Source organism: Harpia harpyja, chromosome 10 (genome assembly GCF_026419915.1).
Source record: "Harpia harpyja isolate bHarHar1 chromosome 10, bHarHar1 primary haplotype, whole genome shotgun sequence".
NCBI lineage: Eukaryota > Metazoa > Chordata > Aves > Accipitriformes > Accipitridae > Harpia > Harpia harpyja.
Window position 1 is genome coordinate 36445290 of NC_068949.1, and position 27423 is coordinate 36472712.

The window sequence follows — 27423 nt, forward strand, 5'->3', positions numbered from 1 at the left end:
AATGATTCACTTAGTCCTCTGCCTAAATATAATTCTTCCTGCTTAACCAGGAGTCAGCTTTGCCTCTGGCCAGACGGGGTGTCTTTTCCGTGGGTATCCGAAGGCAGGCCTTCATCTTTTCCTCTCCTGATGGACAGTTGAGACATCCAGCTTGCGTTTGGAAGGAAAATGGGTGCAAGCAGTCGTGCCGGCCCCACGGACTAACGCCGCCGGAGAAGCAAATAGGAGGATTATTGATAGGGGAAACAACTGGTGCCGAGTCCTGGGAGGGAACGTTTGTTTCCCGGCTCTCTAGGAGGGATTTGGAAAGAGCCGTAATCCTGGGTTAGGAGTAATTTGTTACAGCAAGATGATACTTGAGTGGCAGGAGGATTCTGGCGGAGGCAGCAAGAGGGTTTTATTCAGAGGAGTAGCTGGTCTCACAGAAGGTCAGTCTGACACAAATCCTACCCCAGCCCACAAGTTTTGTTTCTCAGCCAGCACAATTAGCTGAGGGGACTCTCGACCTCTTTTACATCTTTCAAAGACATCTCCACGCATCTGAGCTAAAAGATTACGGTGAGGAATGTGGACCAGGATACGATGCAGTGGGAAGTGGTTCTTTTTTTGTTGGTGGTGGTTTTTTTTCTCTTTCTTTTCCAAGGCAGGCTTTCTGAAAAACAAAATAACCTCAACAGCAACCTTCCCAGCCTCTAGGAGGTTAGAATATTGCTGGTTTCAGTGTTATCTCTGGGACTTTTTCCTGAGGTTGCCTTTAGGTTACATTTTTGAGTTAACTTTCTGGGTTTGTTTTAAAAAAAAAAAAAAAAAAAAAAAAAAAAAAGGATAGACAGACAAAAGTTACCAACCCTGGGGAAAGAGAATTTTGCAAGTTCTTGGTTTTCATGAGGTCCTGAAACCTTTGGAGACATCTATTCTGCAGTAACCCCTTGTTGCATTGAAGACCCAATCGCACATGGAAACCACAAGGGAGGCGACAGGAAATTCGGTATGAAATTTGCTGGGTTTACTAGAGAGTGGCTCCCGGCAGTTCACCCAGAATTGCTACATCGACAGGAATTTTTGTGGTAGTGATTCGAGTCATGAGTTTCACTTACCCAACAGTGGGAGAAAATATGACTCTTTCAGTAAAACCCCGTTAGGCGACATTACAATAACAAGCGAACAGCTAAATTCTCCTGTAGCACCTTTATGCCGGGATGCCACCCACCTGTGCCTCTCATTCACAGGTACTTCACAGAACCCGAGATGAGAATTTGGATCAAAGAGTGAAAAAAAAAAAAACAACCCAACCCAGATAGTCTGGGAGGCCCCTTCGGAGGGGGATGCGCCTCGCGGGGCATCCTTCTCCCATCTCGCCCTCGTCGCACGTCTGCTGGCTTCTCACAGCTGGAGGAGCCAAGCGCTTGATCAACCAACTCCCTTCTGGCTCAGACTTTGTAAACTGAGGTTTCTGAAGCCACGCAGCTCCTCACAGAAAGTGTGGGACAAGCCGCTTGCTTGTATTCAGTCTTGTGGAAGCGGGGCACGGTGCTGCCTTGCTGAGGGCCGCTGCCGCGCAGCCCCCCTGCTGCCACAGCCGGCCCCGGCCCTCCTCTTCCTCCTCTTCCTCCATGCCTCCACACCATGAGAAACCAAATCAGACTTTTTTTCCACCCTCCCCAGTAGGAAACGCTTGGGAGAGCAGACTGGGTAACTGCCAATCTCTGATGATCGTAACAAATGACGAAGGCAGGTAGGACTGATCCAGGACAGAGGTGCACGAAGATAGGCCTCTGTCTGTCTTGTTTTTTCTTCACACGCGTACGTGCAGTGGAAAATGGTACCAGTTCAGCAGCCATTTTACATCCTGGTCACGTAGAGATGACTTTCCTGATGGGCATTACCACCAGGGTACCAAAGGAGTCTGATTAATGCTTCCCATAATTCGGAAACATGTAATTCCCCCTCCAGATTCCGAGTGGTGGAAGCGAGGGGAAGGTGGGGGTGAGTTTTGGAGAGCCCCTTTTATTCCCTTGCACCATCACGCTGTCCTGTGCCATGGATCCATGCGGTGGGGTGAGAAGGGAGCAGGACAGAGCAGACGCATTCTGCAATATTAGAGCAGAACCAGGCTGGTTGACTCCTGAGCTCTGTTGTTGTTCTGGTTTGGTTTTTTGTTTTTCCTTAAAAAAAAAAAAAAAAGAAAAGAAAAAGGTAGTTGCAAAGCTTAGAGTTGTAGTACCTCCTTTACAAATGGAGTTATGCTCTTAACAGAGTTGGAAAGTTTTAAGGGAGGCAAGGTTCCCCTGGAGCAGCCCTTCTGTTACAATGGAGGTAGTTCAGTGCTGTGATCTCTGTCTCTAACGTGCTGTCAGATATTTTTACTGTCTTTATTTAATGGGGAGGAAAGGAATTATATTTTATAGACCATAAAATGCATTCTTGGACTTCATGCAAACACTAGTTACCAATTGTTCTCTCACTCTCTGGGAGATTGCCAGGATGAGAAATTAAATGTGGGTCTGTACATCAAATTGTTCAGTGAGTCTTGGAGGCTGGTTTAGCTTTACTGAGTCTAAACAAGCCATACCTACAGAAAGACTTTGTTGAGATTTCATGACTGTCCCATTCTTTCTCTAATGGAAACTCTATGCTTGAGTGGAACAGAACAGGTTGCAGAGAAAATCTGGGCAAAGTAGTTTGAAGATGAAGTTGGTTTTTTTGCTGGCTTAAAGTAAGTAGATAAAGTTCGTTCTTGTTCATCAACTGAAATTATGCTTTTATTTGTGCCTGTCTTTTGGAACAGTACTTTGTAGACATCCAAATAGTACTTAGCCAGCCTGCTGATTTGTGCAGCGGGGGCTGTGGAGGCTTTCGAATTAAATGTGAAAAAAGTAATGGTGCTTTCCCAAGCTCCACCCAGGATCGAGAAACACTGCCTGCAGTTGTTTTGCTGAGATACCACGTGAACTGCAGAAAGTAATGCTGTACTTCTGTATCACATGAACACTCTTCCTCTTGTAAAGCTAAAAAAATGATTTTTAATTTCTGCAGTAGCTGATTAGCCTTTACTTAGCTTCTTCATGCTCAGTATCAATATCCTAGAACTCAACTGTAGTCTACCAACCTTGCATTCATTAGAAGCAAAAAACCTGTTTTACTTCAGTAAAACTGATGGCAAGAATGCCTTTCATCCATGTCAGAATGAGCAAAGAATTATCTGGATTTGCTTGAACTTTCATAGGCAATAATTTTTAAGGAAGCTTCTGGTTATTCTCTTTAGCTCTCTTCCACCACAGCCTCCTCTGTGCCCTTATCACTGTGTATAGAAAAACGGCGTAAATAGGGGTGACGTGCGGCAGTAGTAGTGGGATGTCGCTGTTGTATTGCATCTCCTCCGGGATGCAGGAGAAGAGCTGTGTGCGCTGTGAGGCCATGGAGCCTGGTGAGTAGGTCAGGAGAAAGCAATTGGTCTGGTGCGTGTGGGATGTTCCTCCACCTCCACTCAGTCTGACTGCTCACCCAAGGGGGAACTGGAGTTTTTGAGGTGCCCTTGGGGCTCAAACTATTTCTTTGTGCCTTGTTCCTCCCCATAACGGGCATCCTCTTTGCCCATCACCTTGGATTGCTCTATGGCTTCAGTGAGGCACTTCCAGATCGCAGGATTTCTGCTTTCAGGCATCCCTCCTTTGAGATTATCTCGAACTGTTTAATCACTAACACATTTCTGTAACTTCAAGGCTGTGGAGGACTCTGCCTTCTCCTTTTTTATGCCTTAGCAGCACTTCAGCAATGTGACAAAGGCACAGGCAAAATACTAAAATGGGCAACTCAAGGCCCCCATTTCAGGGACTCTTCAGGGACTGGAAGGGAAGGAGACAAGGTCACTTGAGTTCTCGGTAATGGAGACATTCAGTGCACTAGAAGTGTCTTGTTCAGGAATATATCACAAGATGGTTTGGCTGATACCAGTGCTGGTGCATAAGTGGCATTTTAAATTGGGAAGAGGACTTAACACCCGATGTGCATATGCCTGCGCAGGTACACAACACTTACCAGTTCTGGTTTTTGTGCCACTTTTGCCCTATTTACATATATTTTTTTAATAATTTATTTTTGCAGTGTTGCAAGAGTTTAAAGCGTGGTATTAGTTTAAAAAAAAAGTGGCGATACGTGATAAATACTTCCGTGTTTTACAATTTCATGCTTTCATTTCTTGAATGCTGTGGGGAAATCTTTTGTGTGGAAAGGATTGGTCTCATTGAAATGAGCCTCGTTGCTCTCATTTTGAGCAGCTCCCCTGTGCCTCGTCGTGGTACGTTACATATTCTGCAGATGGGCTGAACATTGTGGGTGGTGTCTATTACTTCTCATACAAAAAATTCCAGACATTGCAGATCTCGAAGAAATAGGAGGCCCTTTTAAAATTCCTTCAGCAATCTCCTTCAGTTATTTAAAATAAATCCTTCAGATTTTGCTGTCACTCTGCACACCTCTACAAACAAGGTGATAACTGAAGACCAAAAATAAGAGGTTGAGGTAAACTAAGGGATGGAGCAGAAGCTGAGGGTATACTTTTAAATCCTTAGAGGCTTTGCCTTCTGACTTAAGTGGGGACATTAGTAGGTTGCAGACCTTGATTTGTAGGTACCAAGATGAGTATCCTCTTGCAACTATTTTTCTTGTCCACAGAGAGCAATTACAGTCTCATTAAGCTCTGTCTTTGTTCCTATCTCCTTCCCGATAAATCTCAGCCCTCCCCTCAGCGTTGCGCTCTCCTGTGTTACTACTGGTTTATCTCTGGTTAAAATTTGCCTAGATGCCCGCTCCCAGAAGAGTTGCCAACTAAATACTGGAGAAACTCCTGAGCTTCAAAGTTGATGTCCAGGTGTGGACATTCCTTCCATGGGGTTCTGCAGTGCTGTCCAAGGGAGAGACTAACAGCAAAACTAGGATCAGGAATATTTCTGCTTGCATGGCGTGTTGAGATCCGAGAGAAAGTGCAGACTCTGAAGGTGGAGATGTAGTCCCATGGTTAGGCGAGTTTTTGGAGGCCCATGGCATCAAGCTGACTCCAGGAGCCCTGCTCCTGCTTGTTCCAGTTCCTGGGAGCTAATAAGCACCAGCTGCAGGAAACCTGAGCTGGAAAGTGTTGTGCAGCTTTCCCTCCGTTTAAAAATACGGCTTTTTTTTTTTTTTTTCTTTTTAATTGCGTTTATGTATTTATATGCTGTGGGACATCACTCGTAGGGCATTCCAGCAGTGAAAACAATAGCGTGACAAGGGAGCAGCTCCAGGTTGGACATCAGTGCAGGAAACACCTGCGAGCTCTGTGCCATCCCTTCCATCGCGGCCGTGCCGCTGCGAGCCCGGCCCCGGCGTGGGGGTTGGCTGCTGGCTGTGAGTAAGAGTTTCCACCAAACTCCTCTAGTCTTGGATGTCCTGGTTTCAGCTGGGATACAGTTAATTGTCTTCCTAGTAGTAAGTGAGCAGCTGCGTGGTGCTTAGTTGCTAGCTGGGGTTGAACCACGACACTGCTTTTGACCAACTCTGCTGTGAAATCTTGGGAAAGATGTTTGTTTGCCCTGCTGGTGCCCAGGAAGGCAGCTGCTTTGGGTGATACTGGGGCCGGGGTGGGTAGACATGCAGAGCTGCTCTTGGTGGGTCCCTGCTTTGCAGGACCTTCTGGTTGCAGATGGGAGGTGTGGACGTGATGCTTATAGGAGTAGAGGGTAGGGTGGGTGGTTGGTTGTTTTTTTTTTTTTGTTGGTTTTTTTTTTTTGTTCCCCTTCTACAGAAAAAAATCTGGGCTGTTCAAATCATTTGCCTTTTCCCTTGTGCTGACAATTTAACAGCCTTTTTAAAAGCTTTGGTTTCTCTCAAGTACGCTCGCCCCATACGTGTTTTAATTTTTGTGCGGAGGCCTGGAGCTTAACAATTATTTTGCTTAAGCTCTCTGAGACTTGCCATAAAACTTTTTTTTTCTTCCCTTTTTTTTTAAAAAAAAAAAACAAAAACACACACATGCTAATGATCCCCATCAGATCATATTGTTAAACGGGGAATAAAATACTTACGCCAAGATGACATTATTTAAAAAAATGTTAAAAGCAGGCCAGCAGAGCCCATTTCAACAGTTTTGCTCTGAAATAATTTGCACAGATTTGTTAGAGTTAATTTGTTGAAAAGTTCAATGTTTGTACAGGCAAGTCCTAATTTCCACACTGAGACACAGAAGCAGGAGAGGAGTGAGCGTGTGTCCAGCGTTTGCAGGAGCAGGATGGTGGGAACTTGCCTCCCTCCTACCCTTCCCCCCCGGTGCAGGAATGTAAAAGCAGTGTCAGAAGGCTGGGAAAGTCGGCTTCAGATTTTTGTGGACTCCTTGCAAATCAGAGGAACCGTCTGGCTCAAATCTGCATTTAGGGCCAAGAGAAGAGGATTTCCTGCTATTTAGTTGCTTGAGGAAGGAAAGGATTTACCTCTCCGCTGTAACGGGACTTAATTTTTCTCCTTTTTAATAAGAATATCGCAGCGTAGGGCAGCAGCAGTAAACCTGCGAAAGCGATCACGCCTCTCCCCCCTCTCCTTTCGCCCTCCCCACGCCGTGATGCGACTCCCCCGCCGCCCAAGCATCCTCCCCTCCCAGCCCCGCGACGGCTTGGTGTCTCCCTCCATCGCGAAGGAGAGAGTTGTGGAGGGGGCGGCTGCTGCGACATCGCTCCCTCGGACGGCTGCCTCGCTCGGCCCGCCATCTGGATCCAGTTAGCTCTCTCGGCAGTAGGGCTGAGTCTCATTTCCTCCAACCAGTAATGTTATATAGGCAGTGATCCTGTTCTGCCCTAACATAATTGAAAATTATGTGTATTGTAGACTCGCAGCGCTGAAATGTAGACTCGTAAAAATCTGTGGCTCAGGTAGCCTGTGGAGATTGAATTTGGCACACAATGAAGCTTTTATGTAAAGTAAGAATTATAAGCCACCACATCAATATTGTGTTACAGGCATGACAATTCTTGGATGAGGAGGCCTTGAGTCAGGCTCGTCACCTTAAACAATGCTAATATTTCATACTTTATCAACGGGCTGGCGTTTTGAAGCCAGCACATTGGACTTTTTTTTCTTTTGCAAACATCCCGCCATTGAAGCTGTGGGTTCGTTAGCTTGACGCAAGCGTTGGCTGTGGGCTCTGGCCCTCTCTGTTTATCTGACGGACAGAACATCTTGCCCTTGGCAGGGCCGGGATGCTGCTCTGGATCCCGGCCACTTGGTAGAGCTCGTGGAAGTTGCTTTATTCACCCTTGCGCGTTACTGCTTTCTGTGGGGACTCTTTGTTTAATTTTTCCCCCCACTGGTGTATTACCCACTGGTGGAAATGGAAGCTGTCTGTGTGTGGGTGGTTGTGTGCAAAACTGAGCCCTCTGGGTTTGGACCGTTCCTGCTGGGCTCCACGTGCACGTCCAAGAGGAGAAGCAGCTTTGGCTGCGTTTTAGCCTTCGCGCTGTAAGACTTCTTAGATGCTCTTTGGCAAGGGTGAGTAAGAGAAGGACTTTACTGCGAGTCTAAACGAAGGGTTTTAAAAGCAGAAAAGCAAAGTAGCAGTAAGATCTTCTGAAACTTTCATCTTGCACTTAGGCTGGTCAGCCTGGTGTGGCAGCACCCGCGCTGAAAGTGCAGGCTCTCGTGAGATCAAGGTGGAGACGGAGCAACCGTACCTTCTTGCTCTGTTTCTTCTAAGGGAATTTATTGCTAGTAAAAACCAGCAGAACTGACAGTTCTGAAGGCTTTCTAATCCCTGCAATAATTAATGACTGGACGGGGTCTGATGTGAGCTTGCTCATGCTGCTGTGTCAGTGCCTCAGTCTGCCCTTGGAGCAGTCTCAGAGAAGCCCACGTGTTTCTTGGCTGGTGTTTTAGGACAGCTGCTGACCTGAGCTCCTTCATGGGTTGTCATGGTTGTAGGAATATTCCAGGGTTGCTCGTGACCATGGAGTGGTCATGGAAAAATGAGGGCAGTTGGTTTATTTTGGTGGGTAATGGCTTAGTGGCCATTTCCTGAAACATCACTGGTTGAGCTGGCAGGTCCTTGTAAGTGCTTTAGCTGTGGTAGCAGTAACTTCTCACTCTCCGAAATGGTTGTGGAGTTTGAAACAGAGTCGTGTACTGTGAGGCACACATCCTGTGAGGACGTTTCCCTTGGAAGAAGGGAAAACTACTTCACTAGCTGGCTGGAAAACCCGAGGAAGCCGGTAGTAGCTGTGACCCATCAGGACCCTTTCTGCAAATTCATACGCCCCTTTATGTGGTGGTGTTACGATCACTGTCTAAGACAACTGATGGACTTCTAAAAATGTAGCAGTTGACTTGTTTAATAGTGCCATCTGCAAATCTGAGGTGTATCAGATTTCTCCTCAAGTTAAGAAGCTCTCGGTCAGCTTAGGTTTTGGGTCCATTTTCTGTGCACTTGGGTTGCATTTTTAAGCACTTTTGTGAAACCACAAAGGGTTAGAAAGTTACTTTAACATCATCTCAACTTTAACATCTGTGTTGTGGTCACCTATATTGAAGATCAGGGATTTGATACAAGCGATCAAATATCTGGAGGCTTACAATCAAGTCGTAAGAGTTAGAAATGACACGGTAGACTAGTTCTGGTGTGTTTGGGTTTTATTTCTTGTTTTTAAGAAGTGCTGCAACATTCTGGTCCACATTGCACAAATCCCAAATGTGAAGATGAATAAAACCAAGACTTCTTGGAACTTGAGGAACTTGTATGGGGCACAAATCCAGAGTATGGGTTTGTTTATTTGCATTCCAGTAGCTCAGAAATCTCAGGCCCTCCAAGCGATGGGAATTGGTAACGCATCCTCCTGCTGACTCCTGCTTTTGGTCACCTCGGTGCCCAGGGTCTTGCAGCAAACAGGCCTTGCATGCTAACAAATGTTTTGCATACGTGAGCAAATGTGATAGTGATGTGCTGAAAGCATGGAACCAGATCTCCTTCCTTCCTTCATGGAGATTTAGATACAGCTTCCGTTGTTCGCCTGGAGTGGTGGGGGTTGTTTGTGTGTGGTTCTCCTTCAAGATTACTCTTACTAAAAAAAAAAAAAAAAAAAAAAAAAGAAGGAATGGGTAAACATAACTATTTCTCTAGATATTTTCTAGGAATACATCTGTTAGGTCAACCAGAATCTAGTGCTAAATAGGATCTTCTGCAGTGGCCTGATCTATGCGTACAGCTGCTTTTCTTAGTTCTGGGAGGAGGCTGAAGGTATGTGGCAGTACGCATTTCTTCCAGCATGACACAGGGCTTTTAGAGATCGCTTATTGACCAGTATGCCTAATTGGCACAGTGCAGCACCATGCAGAGAGAAAAGCTTGGGCTGAAATTATATTTAGATGTACCGTGCAGAAGTCTGTTTGGGCTAACTGATTTCTCTGTGGGGCTGCTCTTGGTCAGAATCGAGCACTTCTGATGCAGCAATCTGGGTACCAGCTTGAGACTTCACCTGTTTGGTGGAAGCCTTGAGCTCTGCTGTGCGATCTGGCTGGGGTGCAATGGCCTGTCCAGTGAGTTTAGCGAGAGGACGTGCATGCCCGAGAGCAGAAGTTTTCGTCGATATTTGATGCTGGTTAAATCCGTGGGAACGTTCTGCTCCTTCTTGAAGCGTAGTTAAGCTTTTCTTGCTTTTGAATCAACACCCCCTTATGCTGCAGACTGTGCGTATTCAGCCTATCTGCCGATGACAGTGACATAAAGGAGTTGTGGCTATCCCTGAGCGCCTGGCCCGCACAGCTGGGCCTGAGTGCACCAGGCTGTACTCTGTCTTGGACATCATCAACGGGAGAGCTTATTAAGTTTGGCCTTGTAATTGAATAAGTTACACTGTGCAAGTCCCTTAAGGGCTGTCCGACAGAAGATGAGCAAGAAGAAAATAATCCATGGTGACTTCCAGAAATGGTGAAAAGTAGAGAAAATAGGTGTCAAGACCCAGCAGTCTTGGGTCTTTTTGGGGTAGACCTCTGCCTTTAGGGCTCGTATAGTGCTGGGAAGCTGGAGGAGTTGGCATGGTGCATTTGTTGAAGGAAGGCTGACAGATGACCCATTAAATAATGAGATCATATTCTTAACCCACAATACGTGTTTTCCCTCTCCTGAGACTGATAATGCACCTTCCCCTGCCTTGTCCCACCCTCTCCATGGTTGTGGTATTTTGTTTCTGCGTGGGTTTTATTCTTCTAGATTTGCTACGATTAGTAAAATCAATGTAATACTGTCTTTGCAATCTGATTTATTTTCTTATTCCTGAACTGTAATGTGGTGGTATGAAATTGTTAGTGTTCTGCACAGATTTTGTCTCCACAAACATGCAGTCGTCTTAATTTTTGTTTCAGTTCCTTGCATAAGTTTTATCTTTTTACCCATGTTACCTAAGATTTGTTATTTTTTTTGCCTTTCTTTTCTGAACTCATTTTTCTTTCCCCATTTTTGTTTCCTCCATCCAGTATCTGCAGATGAAATGGCCACTGCTTGATGTTCAGGCAGGGAGCCTTCAGAGTAGACAAGCCCTCAAGGATGCTAGGTCTCCATCTCCAGCACACATTGTTGTAAGTAAACGCAGAAAGATGTTCTTCCTTTGTTTAAAAAAAAAAAAAAAAAAAAAAGGCATTTGACATTAATAGCATTGATTGTCATCAGTTTTCTTTTACACAAACCAAAAGAGAAATACTTAAAAACAAACAAAAACCCTAACGAGCCCATGGTAAAAGGAGGGAGTACATTTGCTGTTGCTGGGCTGTTTATGAAATTATCATTCATGTGCCTCGTAGGAGAGCAGAGAGTTGAAAATGCTCTAAATTTACACACTGCAGAATTACTTAGTGGCAGTGAAGTCCAATCAGGCTGGTTTACACATCTGACAATGTTGAACTGAAGAGGATGAAGAGACACTTTTGGAAAGCATTAAAAAAAATAAAACCCAAGCCGTTTCTATGGCCTTCACTAAAAAAATCTTTTCTTATTGCAAAATCTTGAATGAAAGTTTGAGAGTTGGTCAGCATTTTACCTGGGTGAAGGCTCAGCAGAGGCAAGGTCAACAGAGCACATGTCCCTTTGTGTTGTGATGACTTCTCATTTAGTATAAAAAGTGTTATCAAATGTTTACTACTTACCTGCAAAATATAAAACTCTCTTTACAATGAGTAGTATTGCTAAAAATAGCTTTATTTATTAACTTCTCACTTAAATTTTCAGTTCTCGGTTAAATTTTCTTGCTTCTGTTGTAAAAACAATGTTGAATTTGAAATGTTCGATACAAATTTGCATGAGAGGGGTTTGGGGTTTTATTTTACTTTCTAAAATAGCATCCATAGAGGTCTAAAAGGAAAGTGTTTGTTTATATGGTGTTATGCAAGAGGGGCAGTATGCATTGGCCCATCCTCACCCATAGCCAGTGTTAGTGCCATCTGTTGTTACGGAGCATCTTAGCTCTGAGCATTCTTCTGGGAAATTTACCTCTGGAGAAGATGGCACGTAGTGGGTTAGAATATTTCTTCTGAAATACTTTATCATCAAGTTTTACATGTTTGGGTGTTTTGGTGGGGTTTTTTTGTGGTTTTTTTTTTTTTTTACACTTTTTTATAACCATTGGATGATACTGTGATTCCCAGGAAAGGAGACATTGATTGTTCTTTATCTTTTGCTATACAGTCTAAAGCTGACGTAGCTGGTAGATCATCCAAAGCACACGTTTGTTTTGTTAGAAATCTCAAATTGTACTAAACATTTCTGAGGAGCTGCTTCTTCCATTGTTGTCTCTTTAACATGAGAAGTGTCAGCCCTTTGCTATGAGTGTCTTAGTTCTTTATTTAGAAAGAAAAAAGGTTTCCTATCTTTTAGAGTCCACAGCTTCTAAACCATCCCTCAGTGTGGCAGAGAGTGATGGGAACAAGACCCATACTTGTCTAGTTGATATCTAGCGCTGGTTGCTTCACTTTTTCAGAGTGACTTTGCTTTTCCTTCCCATCCACTTGGGTCGTCGCTAGAGGAAGAGATCAGAGAAAAGGTGTTTGGCTGGTTATTTAGAAATCTACAGCCATCAAAACCTGCCGTCACCTTATTCTTAGGAAGAGGTTAGCCAAAGTAACTTCCTCATTTTAATTCTTTTTTTACTGCTGTTCTGGAGGACTGGCACAGGGGACAGGAGCCTTCCTGGGGCTCTGGGGCTGGCACGGCGGAGTGGTGTTAGGCTTGTAGGAGGCGATGGTGAGGGAGCAGGAGGTTTCTCCCGGCTGGTTGCAGCCTGGAAGGGCAGGCTGAGTTTGGTGGGTAGCTTCGCTGGGGACCACCTGCACTTTCCAGTGCTGAGCATCCGCTGTCCCTGAAGCCTCCTGCCACGCAGGAGCGTGGGTGCTTGCCTTTAAAAGCCAAAGCAGCTCATTGTGCCAGGTGGCTGGTTGGGGTCCCGGCTCTCCCATCCCTCTCCAGCCCTTCCACCTGGGTGTGGGTGAGGTGGAGATAAGTGGACAACACAAATGCACACGAAAAAAAAAAAGGTTCAAAAATCACAATCATTTTGGAAAATAAAGAGAAACCTGTTTCCAGGGAGTTTGAGGTTGATCTGCCTTGTATTTTGACCATTTATGGGGTTCTTATGGGTCTCTTTAAAAGCTGTTTCACTCTGCTATTCAATAAAAAGCATATTTACCATAGCAACCACTTAGGCCGTGAGGAACATATACTACCTCTGAGATGGAGGCCACCTTCCAAAAGAGACACAGCTGGCATTTGTAATGTGATCTTTTGTGCTACTTACAATGTTGGAGGGAGAGGAGGCGGAGGAGGGAGTGAGGGGGGAGCAGTGGGGTTTTGGCGGGGGGAGGTTCTGCAAGGTTTAATGTTTATTTTTAGCAGCAAACTGTTTTGCCTTGTTCTGTTAAAATAAATAAATAAGGGGCAGCTTTTTCCACCCTTTTTCCTGGCATCCGCCCCAGGCCACATTAATTCTGCAGAGTAAAAATGGTCTTATTTTTTGGTAAATAAAGTTAGAGTGGGTAATGGCATTCGGGAGAGATGAAGTGGCTGCAGATGCCAGTTGGCCTGGGATGTGTCAGGCTTCTCTGGTGTCCCTGTTTGTCGCTGCTCTGCCTGCACACAGCACCTGGGACCTGGCCGCTCTTGCATGAGGCTCTACACCCATTTCTGTGTACGTGAAAACGCAATTAATCTTTTATGGAACAATGAGGGGTATTTCATGGGCACGCTGATGTTTCTGTGTGAGCGTAATGTGTAACGTATAGGGATAGAAACTGGTTCTCCACCCACGTTGTTGTGTCTTGTCTACCTGCCAAGTGTACCCATGCCAGTTTTTCATCTTGAAATCAGTTGTGCTGCCCTGAAGATCTATAGGAAAATGCTAACACCTGCAAATCATTTCTTATCTTTCCTCTATCTCTGAAATGAGGATTTGAAGCTAATCTTTATAGCTGGATTACAAAGAGAGGAAAGGAGAGTGTGGGGGGTTCCTTTTCTTCTTTTTCTTTCCTTTTCTTTCTTTTTTCTTTTTCTTTTTTCTTCCTTTTTCCTTTTTTTTTTCTTAATGTTCTTGCTTCTCAGTGCTTGGCTCTGATTACCATGAGCTCCGTGTCAGGGCTGCAGCCTTTACGCCCAGCTCCGATGAAACTCCACTTGGCTTCAGCGCGGGTTTTTAGCTTAATGACTCAGGGCTGCAGAACATGGCCGTCTGTAATGTCTTAAGTAAAGTCTGTACTATTTGTCAGCTGTCCTCCTTTCAGATTTGTTTAAGGACATTAAGTTAAGACTACAAAAATCGAAGCAAAAGACCAGCATGAATAATTTGGCTGGATTGCCCCCAGTGCTGAGGGCTGGGTTAATACTGCTTTTCATGGTGCTTGAGAGAGTCTTCAAGGCCCATAATGAGAAACAGAATATTAAACTGAAATTATGTTCAGCATGTCTTGAGGAAGGTACAGCATGAGGCTCCATTTAAGACCAATGCATTTATTTGCATTTAGGTGCTTCACTCGTCTTGTAAGACTCTCGCATCTTGCTCTGGCACAGTCATGCTGCTTATCTGTGTCCAAAGGTGAAAGAAAACTGGGGGAAAAATTGTTTTAATAGTATGCTATTAAGCTTGCTAGGTCAAATTTTGAATTCAGCCTGCCTATAGTACTATTATGAAGCTGGGATTTTTTTTAAGGGTTTTTATTGTTATTTGCCCTCTTTTTTCTGACCTTTGATTTCATTGAAGGTATTAAGACTCTGTAAAACAATTTTAGCAGGAAGTTTTTGGGTGTGAAGCAGACCCTAGCTGGGTGCCTTGTATGTTCCTCTAAGTGGGTAGGGTGCTAGTCGTGCTGAAATCCCATGTTCAACATGCACCTGATCTGCTCCACGCATGTGCCACCATCTTGGTGATAAGGATGAGATCTGGGTGCCCTAGAAGAAAATTTTCTGTTGCGGTGTGGGCGGGCAAGTGTAAATGCGCATGGTATGTCTGTGCAAGGATTTCCAAAATGTGCTCGCTACAGAAAGCAAGCTCCTTTAAAACCTTTTTTATCTATGCATGCATTCGTACAACCTTAAGGAGAAAAAGTGCTGTTCTTCCCTGTTCTCTGCAAAGTAAATACTCTGACTCAGCCATACCCTGTTTTGGGCAGGAGTATGGGTGAAAGACTGGTCCCGGGATCCTGCCTCCTGCTGTCTTGGCTATACAAAGACTTGCTTTTAGCTTCCTTTGTGCCAGGGAAAAACGTTCAGAACCCAAAATGGTGGTGGTTTGGTACAGTATATTTCTTACAAAAAGTTAAAGGTCTAAAAAAATTCCTGCATTTTCTTCTGTAGGGAGGCCTTTTGAAGTAAATGTAAATGTTACCTTGGGGGAGGACTTGTAGTACTATTTGGCCTGGGTTTTCTAATATGTAATGAACACAGCCATAAAGTAGACTGAATCCCCAAGAACAAAGAATCACTGTGCAGTAGTGTATCTAATTTTTTTCCCCCCTTTTTTTTTCTTAAGGAGGAAAAAGTGTGTTTTCAAAACATAATATGACAAGCAAAACTGAAGGCAAAACCATCTGAAATGTACTGTCTGTTCTCATCCCCTTCGATGTACGTGGACAGTGGGTGTCTGGGACTACTGGGTGGCTTGGAGGGATCAGGAATTGTTTCCCAGAGCGGTTAGAGTTGAAGCTGTGCAGTCTGCCCTGCCCGGTCCCTAATTTCTTTGTCTTGTGTGGTTTGCACTTATGCACTTTGAAAGAAAAAACAAATACAAAGTAATCATGAGGTTTCTCTTAGATTTTAAAACTCACCTACAGTGTTCCTTCAAACAGGCCAGAAGTGGGGTGCATCCAGACGTGTGCGGTCCTGTATGTACGGAGCCATCTGGAAGCATAATCTTGCAACTTCCACTCGCAGTGCCCCAAGAGGGCTTTTAAAGCTCTTGCTTTGTTTGTCTTTAATAGTTTGTAGTAGAGAGGCTGTTCTTCCTCTGCAGTAACCTCTTGAGATGGTTCTTGGATTTCAGGCTGCGTGAGCCCATGATGGGACACCCTCTTCCCTGGAGATCTGCGGGGCGATCCTCTGAGTGTGCAGACTGTGTTGAGAGTTGCAGGAACATGGTGGTGTTGGGCAGGGGAAGGAGTTGGGCATCATTCATGTCAGTGCCTGGTATCGAGAGGGGCACATGCATGGGGAAGAGGAGAGGGCTGTGCGTCTGAGCTGTGCCGGTATCCTAAGCAGTCCCTGATGGCAGGTAGGTCACACCTGAGTGCATGGACTCAACATACAGATCCCCGAGCCTCACGCTGCAGAAATAGCTGTGCAGACTTAATTGGAAAGCTCCTTTAGTGACTCTCTCCTTTTTAAATGCTCTATACTTTATTTGGCTAATTGCTCTGGCAGTTGCAAAGTAAACAAAATGTTTCATTAATACATGCCCAAAAGTGTGCAAACATCTTGTCCTGAATTTTCAGAGCTGTATGGAATTAAGCCACAGAACAAATTAAACTTGCTGAGAATTTTGTGGCTACATCTTTCACCACTAATTCCTTTTGATTTTTTTGTCGGGAAGGGTTGTGTTTAAAAAAAAAATCTGTGTTCAAACCTGAATGTTTAGGGCTAAGTATAGAATTCACCTACCAGCAGCCCAATAAAATTATTTTGGATGGATTCCTATAAAACACACACATTGTATTCAGTACCCACTAAATATGAATGGGAAACGTAGTGCTTGGTTTGTGTAGAGCACAGGAGAAATGTGGACTCCTTAAAAGTAATTCACATGGTAATTTGATATGTTTGCAAAATAGTTCAGACTTCAGGGAACTGCTTCATGCCGTTGTGTTTACTCTGTGGCACAATGTCTGTCTTCTACAGACCTTATTTAGGTACTGGAGGTAACCCCTCTGCTTTAACGCTGAGACTGGGGAAATGTGCAGGCTTGTACCTCTTACTGTGAAGTGAGCAGGAATTTAATGCTTCTGCAAACATCAGTCAGCACTAAAGCACCTTCAGAAGACACCTTGGGGCTGGATTGGCAGCTGGGATGAATTGTCACGCTTGGTTGTAGTCAGGAGATCTGTGAGTAGCTCCAAGAACTCTGAAGTATTTGGATGTTGGGATATTTCAGCTGTGAATAAATGCTGTAAAATGTATAGTACTGCCAACCCCAATTGTTCTAGGATCATGAGTCAGGCCTCAAAAGATCATGAGGATTGGGGCGGGGGGGAGGGGGGGTTGTGTTGTTTTTGTTTGTTTTCTGTTTCTTAAGTAATACATTTTGTATTCTCTTTATTTGTTCTCTGGTTCCTGAGCCTGCAGGGTATACTCTGCTCATTCTCAAACTTCTCTCTACAGCAGTTCAGGAGCTTGCTGTGTGCTGTAAGCAGAGGCTGAGGTTCTTCCCTAAACACTTGACTTCAAGGCTACTACTCTTTAAGAAAAATAGCAAGTATTGCTAGACTGGCTCTAAAGTCGTAGGAGTTGGCAACCCTAAGCATTGCTCCAGGAGAAGGCAGCTGAGTAGGGGTGTTATGATACACTCGGCGCAATCTGTTGAGTATCCATTTCTCATGAATCACCTGGCTGGACTTCAGGAGAACCTGGTCCTTGGCGTCGGCAAAGGCTCTGGCTCTTGGGCGCTGGGGTGGCTTGCCTTGAGATGGCTCCAGCGCTCCCTGCTCCCAGGCAGGGCCGGGCTTCTCTGACATTACTGGAGACAGCTCAGCAAGTCCTCCTGAAGCAGCAAGTTTATAGCCTAGGATATTGCAGTGAACCAGCTTCAGTTTTGATTTCCTAGAGGGGCTCTGCTGCAGCTCCTGCTCCTGAGCTGGAGCCCTGAGACTTGACATTTTGGTTTGCGGTGGCACACCAAAATATATCTGGTATATCTCTCTCTGACGTATCTGAGTATTGAGAACCCTCTGGGTGAGGGGGAAGCAAGACAAAAGCTTGCTTGTCTCTCACCAGAGATCCTTAAGAAAGACATAACTATGCTGTCTTCAGTGTGGTTCAAAGTGCATCTACTGCAGCCTTACCTCTTGTATGTTTTGTTTATAAAATACCCACTATGTCCCAAATGTGGCGCAAATATGTGTCCCTAAATTCTGGCCCTTTCAGACTAGCTAGTTTGGGATACAGTAAAACTGCAGAGAGCAACATTTCAGGGTAGAAACCTACACTGGGAAGATGGTTTAGGAGAGAGTATTTTAGCACAGAGCAGCCCAAGCTGTGTTTTGGATTCAATCACATGGCAGTTTACGTTACGCTGGAGCATGCATGTTAAATTAGGGACTTGCGTGGGCCTAAAATTAAATATCGGTGAGCTATCAGCTCTCCCACAGAAGAGCGGTTGTGCCGAGAGGAATGGAGAGAGCGCAGACGCTCTGTCCCCGAAGCCCGGGGCGTGCATGAGGACGGCAGCAGCCGCAGCAGCAGCCGCAGCAGCAGCCGCAGCGCGTGGCGGCTCGGCCTTGGCAGCGGGCGAAGAGCCGTGGCAGCACCGGGTGATACTGGAGAGCCAGATGGGTGAGCCTGTCAGATCAAAGATGATGTGTACCGAGGGTGGCAGACTTGGCAGGGCCGCTCGCCGCAGGTCCTTCTCCCCACACACCCTGTCTACAGCTGAAGTTTGTGGCTGGATTCAATCTGGAGCTTAGAGAAGTAGGTATTGAATAATGCAGCCTGGTTTGGAGCCAGAGCCCGTGCCGACTGGAGCAGGAGCAACCATCGTGCGCAGAGCAGAACATTTAATGGGTATGATATGGCCCGGGTACTGTTTTTTTCCCAAATTTCTAGAACCACAGTCTTCCCCTTCCAGTACAGCTTTGGGCTTGTCAATGCAGAGCGGAAAAGCCCAAATATGCAGTCGAAGTAGCTGTCTCAGAATAACTATTCCTCATTATCTCTCCATGTGGCCACTCTTACTCAGCAGTAAGAGGTTCTTTGTGTGGTTTAGCTTAATCCGCTTTGGAAACGGATTAAGCTAAATCTCACAAAGAAACTCTTAGTGCTGAATAACAGTGTCCACACGGAGAGATAATTCGAAATAGTTGTTCTGCATTTTTCAATTCACGCTTGAGCCCTTGCACAAAAAATTCTCCATACGGACAAGCCCACTTGATTAGGAACCTCCTATTTTCTGTCTAAACAAAGTCTGTGTACTGTGTCCAGGTGCTGTAGTAAAGAAAACAGCACGTATTTATCATTAAAAAGAAAGGAAGGAAGCTGGCATTGCTGGGCTCAGGACCATTTGTTTGCCAAGTTGGTCAAGCCTGGGATTATTGCTCTTCTCACGAGTTCATGTCGCTTGGGATTAGATTATTCATGGGATACTTCACTTTCTGGACTGTATAGACATCTGTACTCTCTCCTACAGAAGAAACTGGAGCTGCCCAGTAAGCTACCACACAAAGAGAAGGAAGGATGCTTTCTCCTCTGTCCCATGCAGACCTATTTGGCAAGGGGCAGACCTATTTTGGAAGGCCTTTGGAGAGTTAGAGATGTTGCAGATAACAAGGAGTGATGCCTTCGTAAAACAATCTTCCATCCCTAATCTCTCCCCAAGTGATGTTCTGTGCCTAATTTCACAAAATGAAGCTAGAAATTTTTGTCAAACAGACTTTGGTTTTGAATATGCAGTGGGCTGGTAGCAGGGATCTGGTTCCAGGGGACCTTGCCTTGAAGGTTCGCTTGTACTTGACAGATACCAGTGAGCAAAATCATTCAGCACTTTCCCAAGATGGGGAAGCATTGCTTACTCCTCTGTTTTACCAGTGTGGCCAGGAAGATGTGAAGTAACTTTCCCAAGCTGATTTTGAGAAACTGATGATTTCCACATCTGCATTTTATAGGCATGCAAAAAACCCTGTAGCCCCACAGGAAAACAAACAAAAAAAAGAAACTGAAGTAGTTTTTTAAAATCTAAACCTAAAATCCTAACATATATCAGACCTTATAGGAATGTTACTTTTGGTGCTATTTAGGTGCTATCGGGATCCTGCGTATCCATGAGTCCTTTGTCAGACGTAGCTTATGTTTCATATCTTGGAATTAGGAAGTTTGGGGGAGCTGAACCAGTCCTTCCTCTACTGCAGCAAGCAGTAGCTCTGCAGCCAGGCTCGTCTGTGTAGGAATGATATATATGTAATGAGGGATAGGCTGGTAAGGCATGGTCCTGGGCACGCATGCTTTGAACCCATATATGTGTGTATACAAGAGGAAGGGTGCTTTCTGACTAGCCTCCCTGATGGCATTAAGAAGTAACCAAATGTTTGGGTTTGGCTGGGGGGGGGGGTGGTTGGGGGGAGGGGGTGTTGTTTCATTTTGTTTTGGAGGTTTTGTTTGTTTGATTGGTTTTTTACAACCCTACCCCCCTACTTTCTTCCTGGTGCAAATTAAGGACCTGATGGTGTCCCTGGGCCTTGCAGTGCTAGCCTGCAGAAAGAGGTGGGTCTGTGCTAGTTTCCTAGGAGAGGCAAACGGTTCTGTAACACGCATTTTTCCTGTTGGCAGGACTCAAAGACTTCTCAACTACTATTACTGTGGAAACTAGCTTCCCCTTCCCCTTCCTTTTTACTTTTTAGGCCTTGATTCAAGAAATCATTAAACGTGAGCTGGTGTCCATCCATGTTCAGGACAACACTTAAGTGTGTGCTCAAAGTATTGTCTTGTATAGTGACGCTTTCCTGAGTTGGGGCGCTGGAAATGAGCATTTATATGAAATAAAGCCCCTTCCTGAGAGATGGTTGTGGATTCTGCCTGTTCCCCAGCTAGCGAGTACTGAGAAGGGAAAGGGAGGGAGAGAAGGAATAGCATGTCCTGAGCTCTTCTCCCCTGGAGCTTGTCCTTGTGCTGACATATTTCTTCCCAGGGCTGTAGGAGGAGGAGACACCCTGAAGGAGAGTTTTGGTCTCTTGTGGCTCATTTGCCCACTGGGAAGTGCAGAAAATCTCCATGGTCTCCTCCCCTGGCTGGAAGGATAGTATCTGGGAGAGGAAAGACAAAACAACAAAATTTTGCCTTGTTGTATGCCCGCAGAGCTCTGCAATGTCAATATTGTGTGTTCTGGGGATGTGACTGCCCTGTAATAAGGAAATGGTATTTTACGGAGGAAAGCAGAGTGAAGGGACCTAAAAGCCTCCAGACTTCTTAGTGTGCATTTACGGCCGTGAATGCTTCTCCTGCCAAGCAGCTACATGGAAGCAGTATCATTAGAAAACCCCAAATGGCTGCAGCGCACAGTTTTCCCTGGCGGCAGAACTTCTGTCGCTGCATGTTGGGCATGTCTTACATGGTTAATTAATATGAAGCAAGCAAGGGTTTGAATTGCTAAAGCCGTAGCTACTCCATGTTGACTCCCCATCTCGAAGCTTTTCAGGCATGCCGAGCTCTTTGGAGGGAAGTTGTTTACTGGACATGAAGTAACCTGCTCCTCATTAAAGGGCCCTGATGGCCAGGACAGGTTACCTTGGGATAAGCTCCGGTGTGAATCTGAGGCATGCCAGTTGCTCCACAATTGCTGCCCAAGGGGTAAATGTGAGGTAGCAGATGCCATTTGGACTGAAGGCGAAGTTCGCTCACATCTGTGTCCAGAGCTGAGCGTGTGGCCGGGCAGTTGCGGAGGTGCTGTAAGACCTCCGTGAAGCTCGCCCTGCAGTAACTTGTTCTACTCGTCATGCCCGGAGCACGTCCAGGGAGTGTCCGCTCACACCGTAGATGGACTGTTAAGCTCCATTCCTGCGTAGGCAATCGTTTGGCCACCTCAGATCGCTGCGCTGAGGAATCTGTGGGATGAGTAAACGGTGAGAAAATGTGAGGGAGCAGCCCCAGCACTGATGGGAGAGGAGAACGGCCAAAGAGCTGGCGCCCTGTTTGCTTTCTGGCCGACTCAGCTGCTCCTTGCCCGGGCACCAAGCCGGGCTCATGACTCCTGCATTAAAGCATCGTCCTGCTCCCATTTGCTGGTGGTCGGGATCAGGTGCCTTAGTCTGGGGCTGGAAAATTAGGGACCCTTCTCTTCCCAAGTGCCATCGAAGCCTGGTGGTGACGTCTCCCTGGGGACACCGTGTTTCACTGCTGTGATTGTGAAATGAGCAGGTCAAAGCGCTTGGTGCAAATTAAAGATAATTTCATTATCACTTTATCGTTACCTGTATTTAAGAGGATCTAACAGGCAAGCCACTCTCAGAAAAGCGGGTTGTTATCCCTGCCCCGAAGAGCTCAGATCCAGGGGAGATGGGGCTGTGCAGCGCAAGGCACAGCAGCGGTTGGGTTGCTGTACCTGTGTGGCGTGATGGGCACCGTATGCTCATGTCCCTTTCCCAGAAAGGTAACGTGTTTTGCATATCAGATCATGGTAAAGCTGGGAGTGATGTACAGCTCCCCCGACTCCAAGTTCACAGTCCAAACTGGTAGGGCTAGCCTGTCTTTGACGTGCATATTTAACGCTGTAGTTGTCTTTGCATATTTTGCTGGAGGGGACTAGAGGTAAAAAAAAATACAGTTGCTCACCTGTCCTTCAGCACAGGTGAGCTTTGTGCTTTTTCCTTTGGACATCTGTGAGACATTTAAGAGAGCAACACGGGTTCCTGACATCAAAGAGTTAATAGCAGTGAGTGTGGTACAATAGCTCATTAGGACTTAAACGTGGGCTGCAAACTCAGAAATCTTGATAATTTTGGTCTATAAGGACACTGAACTTTCAACCCTAGTTCAGCAATAATAAATGCCTGTTAAGTAAGGCTTCCTTTTATGAAGAGAGGGTGGATGGATGCATTTCAATGGGCTTTAAAAGTATTGCTACTCGTTTCAGCGTCTGCTGGCCGAATGCATCCGGGCATGGGAAGGCATTTCAAGATCTGCACAAAAAGCACTTTGAAGTATAACCTTTGTGAGCGTCTTAGCTAAACCTGACTGCAGTTGGGAGCAGCACTTTATTTATTTATTTATTTATTTGTGAGTCTTTTTCTTTTAATGTTGCTTTAAACACCCCCCCCCCCAAAATCCCCACTAAACAAACCTGTGAGCAATTAAATGAAAATGCAGTTTTGAAACTTTGACCCAAAGTGAAAGGTGGCAGTGTATGTTTGGCTTTCACGTGGATGTTTTCATAACCAAATATATCGGTGCCGATTTTTGAAAGCAAGGGCAGATGAAGCTGCGATCCAGGATGGAGTTCAGGCAGTTGCTCAGGCTGACAGCCCTGCCTCCCTGGAGAAGAGGGGCTCAGGCACGTAGCCGTCCTCCAGCCCATGCTGGCTGTGCCCGTAGGAATTGCGGTGAGGAACTAAAAAATTTTTAACAGCCCTTTCATCTACCTATAAAAGGATCCTGCAGACATTATGGGGACTAAGATTCGAAACAAATCACGAGTGACTGCGAGTCACCACTTTATAAGTTGCAGTCTTCCTCGCCTTGAGTTTGCAGGTCTTGATCCAGGTGGGCTTCTGCTGAGGTCCTACGTGAGACTCGAAGTAGCGTGCGTGTGTAGTGTGTGTGTGTGTGTGTGTGTGTGTTTTACCTCGCCTCTTGGAGAGCATGAGAGAGACCTCCGTGAAGAGAGTGACAGGGTTTGATATAAACCAGCAGGACTGCATTGCTGCCATTATTCGACAGTAAACCCTTTCACAATGCCATATGCTGTGCATTCCAGCGCAGCGGCGGAGGGTGTGATATAGTTAAAGCACACTCGGCAAACAGGAAACGCTGGTGACCGCTGTGTGTGCTTTTCATGGAGATAAAGTATTGAGAGCGTAACGAAAAAAAAAAAAAGTGCTGGGAATGGGGGGGGGAGAGGACGGCGGGGGTGAAGGAGAGGGATATATTTTGGGCCTGACGCTCCGGTCATTATGAAAACGCAGGCAGGAAATGCAGCCACGGAGCAGCCGAGAAAATGCTGCTTTGCTCCAAGATGTTTGTTTTACTCCATTACATGTATTTTCTAGTTTGCTGCTGGGTATTGGGAGTGGGTGTGTTTTTTTTCTTTCTTTTTTTTTTTTTTTTTAATTTTCTTTTTGAAGTTCCTGCCACTCTGGCTCAGTATCCAACTCCCTTCCCCTCTACCCTACCCCCGTTAATAATCAAAGGCTATTTTAAGGGACTAGAGTACAGTAATACGTATTTCATACCGCAGCAAAATGCGAACATTGGTATTTAGCCTAAGTGTAGTTATTTTCCTGGCAACGGCTCTGCAAAAGGCATTGCAAAGCCTCCTCCGAGTGAGGAAGTCGCTATCGCAGGGCGGCGAGGAAGGCAGGGGGATGGGACCAACAGGTCCTCGGATGGGGAGAGCTCTGAATCATAAACACGCCATAGCTTTAATAAAATAAATGAAGTGGAGCCTTTTCAGCTAAGGGCAGACTGTATTGGGGCAAGCCGGGCTTTTAACGTTGGGAGTGAAAATTGACAGGCTGAGAACTGGGACATAAACAAAAATGTCAGTCCCTGGGAGTCTTGTTCACTGGACAATGTCTCAATTGTTTCCGTGATTTTTCGCAGGCAGCAGGGGATAGTGGGAGATTTAACTCTTTACCGGCCATGCGGGCGCTGGAGGTGCTTGCAGAATGAAGAAGTGGCGGAAAAGAGCATTTTTTTGTTTGGAAACGATTAAGCATGTCAGTGGGTGATAAGAAAAGGTCACACTGTTCTCTGCATACTTGTCTGCTGTTCAAGTTGGGCTTTACGCTTCTTTAATTTTGTTTAGGTTTTGCTGGTTGCCTGGAAAACTTTTTTTCTTCTTTTTGTTTTTTTCTGCCTTTTATCAGGAAAAATGAGATTATGAGGCAAACTTGTAGATATTTAAGAAGCGGGGAAAGTGTTTGTGGGGGGTTACATTTTAATTTTTACTAGTATTTCTTCATTAAACGGCTGACAGGCAAGCTTGGATATTTTAAGGTTGTCTAGATTATTTGGAACAGACTGAAATGTGAGATAGGGAATGCCCTTTATTTTATTAACCGCTTTACAATTTTGCTTAAGTCTCAAAATAAAAGGCCATCTTCAAAGAAGGCAGAGGAGAGACAAGGAGCTCGCTTGTCTCATCATACTTTTGCTTTATTTATTATAAAAACAAACATTGAAACCTGTTGCATACCAGCCCAACGTGGGCAAGGTTCAGAAAGCTGTAACTGGTAATTCTTTACTCACCAGATTTTGAATGTATGTTTTGTTGTGGGTGTGGGGGGCGGGAGGGAGAGACGGCAAACCGAAGTTGCTTCTCCAGGGCGCAAAAGCTGTTGAGGTTTATTTGCAGGGAGATAAACCTGTTTTAATAAAACGTGGGTCTTGCCTCAGTTGAGTGAAGTTGAAATGTTTTGCAGGCTGGAAGCCAACTTGCTTGGTGTGCAGCAGCCCAGTATTAAAGGTCTGGGATGTGCTGAGGTTGCTTTAACTTAATTTATGGAATAATAAGGTATCCCATTTTTGTCTCGGTGCGTCCTCCGGCTGCTTTGTGTTCGGATGCATGTTCGCAGCCCCGCTCTTTCTCCTGCTTTCAAATTTCTGCTTCCCCGGCCCCCCATCCCCCCTGCCTGCTGCTCGCTGGCAGGCGGAGGCTGGGAGCAGCCGAGGGCTCTCCGCTCTCCGCCGCCTTCCTGCCGGGCAGGAAATTGCCTCCTCCGAGAACGCTCCACGCTGTAACGCCGCAGAACTTGTGCTCCTGGGCAGGCTTCTCCCCAAATTCCTGGTTGGGAGATATCACGCAGGAGAGCGTAAGGATGGGGAAAGTAAGCCGTCGCTCTCCAGATGCTTCCCTGTGTGCTTCACGCTGATGGGAGAGAGGGAAGAGGGTAAAAATAACTGCAGTGTCCTCTTTGAAAAAGGCTGTCTCCAAAGACCGGAGCGGGGAGGGTGAGTTGTTGCCCCTCTCAGAGGCTGGCCAGGACTGGAGATGCTGGGCGCTGAAAGCGCACGCCAGGTCCTCCGTGGAAAATCTGGCTCCGTATGTGTTTTGAATTGATACTGGTTTCAGAGATTTAGAAAACAAAAGTTGTTGACATGTCGGAGCAGTTGGTTCTCTGGGTAAGTATCCTGAGTAGGGCTGGATTTAATAATTTATAATTAATCATTCGTGCAGCGAAATGAATTGCTCTTCCTGTTAGTTAAGGATCACTGAAGAGATCGTGATTTTTCTTGAAACTTTGTTACTCATGCACTAGTCTCAGCGTTTTGCCTTGGAGATCATCCATGAGCAGCTCTTCAGAGCCGGTTGGTGTTGGAGCTCCTCTGAGCAGAGATGGGGAACATGTGATGTGTTTCCGTTCCCTGCGTTGAGCAGCGAATGATACTCTTTAATTAATAAAAGTTTATTTTCCATGAAGATTCTCCAGTACTTGCATAAAATTCACCGTCTTGGCAAGTGTCCTTACCACTGAATTCATTTGCTGGTGTAGTCACAGAAAGCGGTTAGATTTGCCAGTTAATGAATTTCTCTTGCTTGTTACAGAGCACAGTGTAATGCTCATCTAGCTTGGCTTGCCCTGGATTTGTGCGTTATATAAACACAGAAGGAAAGCAATCAGTATTTCGAAGTATCTTCTTAGGACTGTTTTGAAATTTCCACCCCTTTCTAGTCATGAATAACAGTCAACTTTGATTTGAAAATGAACTCATTACTGATAATAACAGCCTACAAGAGATCTCTGCTTCCCTGCTCCTCCCCATCTCCTAGAGAGGCTTAAGTGCTGTTCCAGGTGAAACAACACTATTTTTAGTGCCATTGCAGAACATGTTCATGAGAGGTCCGCTATACAGCCCATCTGTGTATCTGTTTAGTTGCTACAGTTGTTTTCAGGGCCACCTTTTCCTAGACGTCCCAATTAGCAAATGGTTAATTTTCGAGTTTACATGAACTGGTAGGTGGGGAGAGATGGGGACACTGAGGACAAAATGCTCTTTGTAGATACGTGTGGTGTCTATAACCCTTCAAGGCATGCTCCAGCTCAGCTGTCCAGGATGAAGAGCATCTTTAACATTCGCTTATTTGATTAAGGTTTTGGTGAAGCATAAGCAGCGGGGCATCTACTCCACTTTGTCTCCCACCCTTGCTCTAGGACGTGCCTGGAGGAGCTCGTGGAGCTTGGGCGTCCTGTGCTTTCATGTCCCTTCACCTTGAAGGACCTGAATCCAGCTTGTGGAGGTCAGGAAACTAGCAAAGCAAGAAACGGGCTAAGTCACGCTTTATAAGAGTTGGATGTTGCTTCCTCGCCTTCTGGAGTGAGCACGTGCTGGGTGGTGTAAGGGTTTGGATACTTCTTGTTGCCGTGCTTCTCCAGTGAATATTGAGCTAGTCTGGGGAGATAGGGGCGTGCGGTGGGGTTTCAGTGAAAAGCTCAGAGAAACGCTCCTGTTTTTCTGGTTGGGTGTTTGGAGGTGTGATTGAGAACTGCCGCGGATTTGAGATATGGTCACTGAAGTGAGACGCTCTCCCTCCCCCTGTGCTGTCAACAGGAGAGCTGTACCCGTCTGAAGGGATGAATGGACTCCTGTATGGCTCTGTGCTGCCCTTGCACTGGGTAAATGCTGTCCTAGAAATCCTAGTCCTGTTTCTATGAGGAGGGAGGAGGGGACTTTAAATCTCCCTTTTGTTGCTTGAATGTCTTCCCAGTGAAACCTCAGGGTAAACATGTACGTTCAGCTTGGCTGGAGTCTTTCCTGTGGGCCATTTCTCACCAGCATCTGCTGCACCCGCATGTGGAGGTGATGGTGGAAGTTCTAGATAATGGTACTTAGCACTTATGTAGCACTTCATGTTTCCAAAGTGCCATACAAACCCAAGGCTCCCTATCAGTCCCCTAGGGGAAGACGGAGCTCGGTATTATTACCCTCATTTATGGGCAGAAAAGCTGAGATGCGGAGAGGTTAAGTGGTTTGCCCAAGCCCACACAATGAGTCAGTGTCACCTCTCAGATTAGACTTGGAGTTTT

At 45.6% G+C, this 27423-nt stretch overlaps 1 protein-coding gene across 1 annotated transcript in view; it reads left to right on the top strand.

Moving 5' to 3' along the window:
* TCF7L2 (transcription factor 7 like 2) overlaps positions 1 to 27423 on the top strand; it is a 181967-nt gene that overhangs the window by 54223 nt on the left and 100321 nt on the right. The window contains 1 exon segment of the mRNA XM_052798415.1: positions 10486 to 10587. Coding sequence (XP_052654375.1) covers positions 10486 to 10587 — 102 coding nt within the window.